General features: G+C 28.2%; 1 protein-coding gene across 1 annotated transcript; it reads left to right on the top strand.

Annotated features, from left to right (window-relative positions):
• Nucleotides 1-1,918: 1,918 nt before the first annotated feature.
• On the top strand, nt 1,919-6,751 carry LOC113389188 (mediator of RNA polymerase II transcription subunit 29-like). Its single transcript, XM_026626245.1, has 5 exons — nt 1,919-2,327; nt 2,420-2,481; nt 2,556-2,640; nt 6,331-6,577; nt 6,647-6,751. The coding sequence occupies exons 1-4, from the start codon at nt 1,980-1,982 to the stop codon at nt 6,544-6,546; spliced, it is 711 nt and encodes a 236-aa protein (XP_026482030.1). The 5' UTR covers nt 1,919-1,979; the 3' UTR covers nt 6,547-6,577; nt 6,647-6,751.
• The last annotated feature ends 1,428 nt before the right edge of the window (nt 6,752-8,179 follow it).

Here is an 8,179-nt window from a genome sequence, read left to right as displayed (position 1 = left end):
AAATTTATATCAACGAAAATATATCGAAGAAAACGAGGTAAATTTAAATAAAATATTTAGCAATTTAGATACAAATATATATATATATATATATATATATATATATATATATATATTGTATATTTTAGTCTTTAATAATTAAGTCCTCATTATCATAAATCGAAATAATCTGATTTCTATGTGTTCAAAATAATTCATCAAACTCAAATACTGTTATTATATTATTAAAAATAAATATAAATATAAATGAATTTACTGTTAACGAGAAAGCCCTTTGAGATGGAAAAAGGGTTTTAATAGTAATTATTATTAAATAATATTAATATAAGTCAAATAGTATTGTCAAATCGAAGGAATTATTAAAATAAATATTAAAATGTTGAATTTAAATTTATAAAGGGATTTTAATTTATAATTGAATTTCGTAACGTATGATTAATAGATAACTTGTAATTTTCTTCTAAAATATATTAATTTCATATTTTTTATATTTAGTACACATATTTAGTAGCAACATACTTGAAATACAAAGTTGTAGTACAAACGGTGCGTCCTGAATAGCTCGTTGAATAGTAACATTGTGTTTACGAGAGCACTTTACGTACTTTATTCAGTTAGTCGCAAATATTTCACACTTCTTATTAGTAAAGCATATATTTTAGTATTTTTTATATTTAGTACATACATTTAGTAACAACATACTTGAATTACAAAGTTTTTATGCAAACGGTGCGTCCTGAAGAGCTCGTTGAAAAGTAACATTGTGTTTGCAAGAGGACTTTACGTACTTTATTCAGTTAGTCGCAAATATTTCACACTTCTTATTAGTAAAGCATATATTTTAGTATTTTTTATATTTAGTACATACATTTAGTAACAACATACTTGAATTACAAGGTTGTAGTACAAACGGTGCGTCCTGAAGAGCTCGTTGAATAGTAACATTGTGTTTACAAGAGCACTTTATGCACTTTATTCAGTTAGTCGCAAATATTTCACACTTCTTATTAATAAAGCATATATTTTAGTATTTTTTATATTTAGTACATACATTTAGTAACAACATACTTGAATTACAAGTTTGTAGTACAAACGGTGCGCCCTGAAGAGCTTTTTAAACAGTGACACTCTATTTTTAAATTTTTTTAAGTCTAATGAATAATTTTCCAATTTTCCTTGTTTTTCTATAAAATTTCCACTAATTTACGAGTTTATTAATCAATATAATCTAATTTTATAAATTTACAAAATTTAGTGATTTATTTTCCTTTATTAATATTTTCTATGAAACTTTTACTCACAATATTCACTTTAAGTTACATTTTTCATAGTTAATACTAAATAATTTTCCATTATTTATTAGAATTTGTATTTTCCTGTCTTTTCTTTAAGACTTTCATAATAAATTTGTTATAAATATATATATATATATATATATATATATATATATATATATATATATATATATATATACGAGTACATGTATAAACTTTGTCAAATTTAAATTTCAAACTTGGCGCCTTAAACTTGAAGATAGATGTGAAGTCCTATGACACTTTTACTCACAATATTGACTTAAAGTTACATTTTTCACAGTTCATACTAAATAATTTTCCATTATTTATTAGAATTTGTATTTCGCTTGTTTTTTTAAGACTTTCATAATAAATTTGTTATAAATTTATATATATTTACACATATATAAACTTTGTCAAATTTAAATTTCAAACTTGGCGCCATAAATTTAAACATAGTTGTGAAGTGATACGTAGCCAACTTCACACTGTTCACAAACACCACTTGCGTGAAATGTCAGACATTTTAGGTTAAAGACGCGCATTGAGTCAAATTATGTAAAAAACATTAAATAAACCAAATCTTGTTAAAAATTACCCATCGGTTCCATAATAATCAAAAACTTAATCTTTACCATCCATTATTAATTGTGCACAAGTTAGTTTCACCCAGATTCCATTACCATGATGAATATGAACATGCACGGTATGCCCCAACAAGGCGTGGGGGTCCCAGTAAACCAAATGGGAATGCCAGGAGTCCAAGTCGGTCCTGGAGGAGTCCCTGTAGGACCAGGAGGTGTACCTGTTGGACCTGGAGGTGTGCCTGTTGGTCCTGGAGGTGTCGGAGTACCTCAAGGTATTATGCAGCAACCTTCTCCTCAACAAATGCAACAGCAACATGCTATGCAGCAGCAACAGCAACAACAGCAACAGCAGCAGCAGCAGAATGCTCAAGTTCCACCTGCCGATAAGCTGGATAATATATCGAAGGTCAAGTCTTTGATTGGACCGCTGAGGGAGTCACTTTCGGTAAGATGATAAAGGACTCTTTGATTTAGTATTAGTAAAACTTCTTTTGTGTCTTTTTTAATTATGAAGTTGATTTTTGTCCTTTGTCTCAGGTTACCTTAAAAACAGCAGCACAAGTCTTACATAAGAATCACCAACTTGACACAGGAATGGTGTAAGTATAATGTAATAGTTTAAATAAATTTATAAATGTAAATATTTTCAATAAATGATTATTTTATTTTACAGTAAGACCACAGTTGATGATGATACTCGGTTTGATAAATGCATTGAAGACTTTTATTCAAAGTGTGATCAAATCGAACTACATTTGGTAAGTTAATTTATATATATGTATATATATATATATATATATATATATATATATATACTAGCTGACCTGATAAACATTGTTTTGCTAAGTAAGGTATATTCTAAACAATTTTTAGATATTCAAAAATATTAATACTTTAAGTGTATAAAGGATGTGTTGTTTGAATGCTATATACAATGAGGTATTATAAAAACAATAAACCCCATTAGTTTGTCTATTATTTGTCTGAAAGTTTTAAACACTTTCTTTATGATATAATCCAATCCAAGTCTTTTTTGGTCTTTTGAATCATTGATTACGTTTCAAGTTTTCCAGATTCTTTTTGGATTCTGGATTTTGTGTATAATTATAAATATTACTACTGAGCTTATACAAAATATTCAAATTTTTGCGAGGAGAGATAGAAAATGAATCAGATATATCTGCTTTGACCTGCTTTTTGAAAAGTTTCAAGTAACATTTGATGAACTAAAGTAAATTTAATAAAAAAATATATACGTAGAGCAGGGCGAGGCCCGAAGGTCCAATTTGACTTTGAGCAAATATTAATTATATTATAAAAATCAAACCAATTATATCACAACAAATGGCACATTTCAAACGAACAATAATCTGACTACGTTCAGTTAAACTGCCAGCTACTTCTACATTGTAGAAATGTACTTTTTAATGTCTTTCAAAAATTTGTCATAAGCGCAATACTTGACGTGGATGCTATAGCATTCACGATTTAAATATGATAATGTGACTACGGAAACTTTTAAAGGGCGCCAACTTTTTCCTTTTTCCATAGTTGCGTAAAATAGAAGCGCAATATTTTTCGTGGATGCTATAGCATTCATCTAGTATACGACGATTGAAATATGATATTCTGTCTAATAAAAGTTTTATTGGGAGCAAACGTGTTAAAATGCAAGATCACTTTTCAGTTGAAACTCCATCAGTTTCAGTTAAAACTCCATTTTCAGTTTTTTATAGTCTCTAACTTAACGTGGATGCTATAGCATTTATCTAGTATATAACGATCAAAATACGATAATCCGATTACTCAAGCTTTTATTGGGCGCGAACGTGTTAAAATGCAAGATCAGTTTTCACTTGAAACTCCATCTTTTTTCATAGTCTCTAACTTAACGTGGATGCTATAGCATTCATCTAGTATATAACGATCGAAATACGATAATCCGATTACTCAAACTTTTATTGGGCGCGAACGTGTTAACGTGCAAGATTATTTTTAAGTTGAAACTGCATCATTTTCCTTAGTCAATAATTTGACGTAGATGCTATAGCATTCATCATTAAAATATGATTTATGATTTAGACCTTTTTACCCTATAGGCGGGGTAACTTGGAACGGCCAGGTGGCAAACAGGTTTAATGTCATATTTTAATTTTAAAAGTATTTTTCAAAAAAAAATACATTTTCACCTAATGAATCACCAAATTTTCAAAGAATAACCGTTTATCTTCCGATAGCAAAATCATGAGAATCAAGGTTATAGTTGGTTATACATCTTTTACCCTCTACTTTTAAATATCGTTGTTAAACAATACTTAGCTTTACTGGTTTTGAACACTTTGGTGGTGGAACTTTTAACCCCGGACTTTCAAATATTACTATTCATTCTTCGATAAATTCTGGGAAATTATAACAGAGAATAAGTTATTCGACAAAATGTACATATAAATGTAAATGTATGTAATGTTTTTCTTCAGTCCTTGCATTTGCAATATTTCGCATTCTTCATGCATTACGGCTTTTTTGGAAAGATTCGATCGTCTTGGTCGCGTCATTATTAATTAAACTTCACTTCACCTTACATATATAGAACCAAGAACTAATATTCATTCACTATATTTAACATCAATGTATTGCATTTTTTGTTTTTTTTATATATTTTTTTGCTCATATCAATTTTGTAAATAAGACATTAAAGTCTTGATTAACAAAAATAAATTGTAATAAAAAAAAAAAAAAACTATATTTAACATGAGGTAGTAGAGGTTAATTTCACTGACAGAAACACAGAATGACAGTTGACAATCGAATGTAATGAATGAAATCATTGATAGTATCATAAATTGACTACCCTGAATAAACTACATGGATAGTTTATAAATAATTAATTCTGAATTAGAATGAAAAACGGGATAAAAAGTATTTCATATGCTTCTCCTGTCTCTAAACTACCTCCTTGCCACCAATAGATTACTTAGCCACAGCAACGCGTGGCCGGGCTAGCTAGTATATATATATATATATATATATATATATATATATATATACACTAGAGATGGGTAACTCACTCCGGAGTTATCACTCAGATACAACTCCTACCTCGGAGTGAATCCGAGTGGAGTTGTCTCGCCGGATTTGTCATATCCGACTTCCCTAAACTGGTTATTTTTTCAATGGTTGTTGTGATTGAATTTTGAAGGACCAATTGTAAAATACTATAATTTGTAACTAGTAATATTTTCTTATGTTAATAACAAGTTATAAGTGTATTCACAATAATTTTAATATGTTTTTTGATAACGTATTGATTGATTTTATTTATTATGTGATTATCGACTGATGATTTTTTGTTTATATATCAATATAACCGCATGCTTTGATTGGCGCGAACACTGGTACTAAGGAAGCTGTCGCTTTCTCGTCTTCTAAACAGGCAGTTTTATGACGTTTTAGGTATACGTTTTTTCCAGAAAATACAAAAATATTACTTCAAAGATAGAGAACAATGAAATTGTGTTCAAGCGTGAATAACTCCAAAGTATAATTTATTGAATAGTAAGGGGTCATATTTCTAACTACGACAATCTTTGGCCGTGAATTTGGACACATTTAGTCGGTTTTTTCTATAGCCTGAAATAACAATACTTTTTAGAGTGTAAAATATATCAGTGACGTCAATGTATTTAAGCAACAAAAAATATTTATATTATATTATTACTTTTACACAATTATATAATTGTATAAAAGTAATAATATGCTAATCGAACTATCTGATATAATATTAATTCTCGAATAGAAATAGCAGAAAAAAAAATTAGAAAGCAGAAGCATTATTCGATAAAAATATTTTATGATAAATGTTTTGCTTTTATTACAAAGTTTACTACATTATTTTTAAATAAAATTATTCCAAAAAATCAATTATTTTCTCATCAAAAGAAAGTTTTGTGTTTTTACTTTGGTCAACACTGTTAAACTTACGAGTCGTTGAGTCGATCATGTGGTTTATTAATATTTTTTAATTTTATTTTATTCGTAAATTTTCATTTAAAAAAATTAAATGGGATTTGGCAAATCCTTAGATGCATAAACAACGCACTCGACGCATTTGTGTCGAGTATTTCGGTTTCAAAGTTGTCGGAGTCGTGGAGTTGTTAAGCGGATATAACTCCTCCCTGAAGCGGAGTTAAATCCGAGTCGATCCGGCTTCGGATATGATAAGCCCATCTCTAATATATACATATATATATATAATGAATTAGAATGAAAAACGGGATAAAAAGTATTACATATATGTATTGTATACACGTACATATATATATATATATATATATATATATATATATATATATATATATATATTTATGTGATATTCAGTTTTAAATTTATATAAAAAATTTAATATATATTTATATATGTCTATATATATATGCCTATTTCCTTTCCAGAAAACTTCCATCCAATGTCTGAGCCAATCAGCATCTGCACACCAGTACTTACCTTTACCAGTGGCTGCAACTCGTGTGGAGCCCTTACCTCCGCCTCAGCCTGAACAAGCTGCCATTTCATATCCACAATATCTGTCGACTGTCAGGTCACAAATAAGTTATGCTAAGGAAATACACGACACACTGGTGGCTGCTGCCCAAAATATATCGGAATGATTTGATAGAAAAAATAATTATTTAGTATAAGGTGAGTGGTAATGATGATTGCAGAATCGGTTTTGATGATGTTGTAATTTGTTTTGTTTTTTTGTTGCAGTTGTTTGTGATGTGAATTAAGGAAAATGTGCAGGAGGATGTGTAGTAAACTACAGGCAAGTGGAATTCTTATGTAACTCTGACTTTTTAATACTATTTATTCTACTTTTTTACTTATTTGTTGACTGTTTCTTATTCTTTATCTATCAATAAATTATTGAATCTGCATATATATATATATATATATATATATATATATATATATATATATATGCATATATATATATATATATACGTGGTCTGTTCAAAAAGTACCCGGAATTTTCGTTTTTTCAAAAAAATATTTATTTATTCGTCTACATTAATGTGGTCCCCTTCAAAGTAGTCCCCCCCAGATATAATACACTTATGCCAGCGTTTTTTCCAATTTTCGAAGCACCCTTGATATTCACTTTTTGATATGTCCTTGAGCACTCTCAGCGATTTTCTTCAATAGGAAAAAGTCACACGGAGCCATATCTGGTGAATTTTTGCACTTTGCAACACTTTATTTCATTTTTTACGCAAAATTTAATACAAATTCTTTGACTTTTCAATTCTTCCATTGTAAAAATCGCCGAGCTCAGAAAAACACGTCGAACCTTAGCGACTACCACAGACAAAGTAAACAGTGAATATAGCTGAAAATTTCATCATACTTTAGGGGCATGTATACCAACACAATAAAAAAAAAATTTTGACAATCAGACACTCCAGACCCGCGAAATTCAATTATTAGTAATTCCGGGTACTTTTTGAACAGACCACGTATATGTATATGTATATATAAATATATATATATATATATATGTATATGTATATGTATATATATATATATATATATATATATATATATGATAAAATTGTTCTTGGGCATCCATCCAATAATTAAAAATAGTTTTATTGAAAGAAAATGTTTGTATTCAGGGAACATACGTTTCCATATACCCATCTTCAGTGCATACAAATAAATTGGAAAAAAAAACACAAAAACACACGAAATTGCACGAAAAAATAAATATGAAACAAAAAATTGATAAAACGTCGAGTTATGATAAATTTTGAAAAATTGTAAAATTAAAATAATATATTTTATTATAAAAAAGCTTATTCCAAACAAACATGTTGTTAGCTTGGAGTACTTGTTACGTGTCACGTTTTTATTTATTTTTTCGTGCAATTTTGTGTGTTTTTGTGTTTTTTTTTTCAAATTTATTTATATGCACTGAAGATGGGTCAAATCTAGACCCGAAACGTATGTTCTCTGAATAAAAACATTTTTTTCAATAAAACTGTTTTTAATTACTGGATGGATGCCCAAGAACAATTTTATCATATTTATTTCACCATCTGAAAAAAACCTTTCGCTTTATATATATATATATATATATATATATATATATATTTTTAAATTTGAAACGTTACATAAGTCTTCCAAAAGCCTGTTAAATATATAATTTATATTTTAATTATAATATACTGATAATCTTAAGAGTGATTTTCGTATATATTTAAATATATTATAAAGGTTTCATAAGGAAAAATTACTTAAAAC

This window comes from Ctenocephalides felis, unplaced genomic scaffold (genome assembly GCF_003426905.1).
Source record: "Ctenocephalides felis isolate EL2017-DRISC unplaced genomic scaffold, ASM342690v1 CF-g0.4_SCAFFOLD_03573, whole genome shotgun sequence".
Lineage (NCBI taxonomy): Eukaryota > Metazoa > Arthropoda > Insecta > Siphonaptera > Pulicidae > Ctenocephalides > Ctenocephalides felis.
This window is presented reverse-complemented; position numbering and strand designations above follow the sequence as displayed.

Bases quoted from the DNA above. Each gene is read 5' to 3' on its own strand.
- LOC113389188 (XM_026626245.1), top strand. From the start codon at position 1,980: ATGATGAATATGAACATGCACGGTATGCCCCAACAAGGCGTGGGGGTC. The intron at 2,328-2,419 runs GTAAGATGATAA...CCTTTGTCTCAG, and splicing joins CGCTGAGGGAGTCACTTTCG to GTTACCTTAAAAACAGCAGC. The intron at 2,641-6,330 runs GTAAGTTAATTT...TTTCCTTTCCAG, and splicing joins ATCAAATCGAACTACATTTG to AAAACTTCCATCCAATGTCT.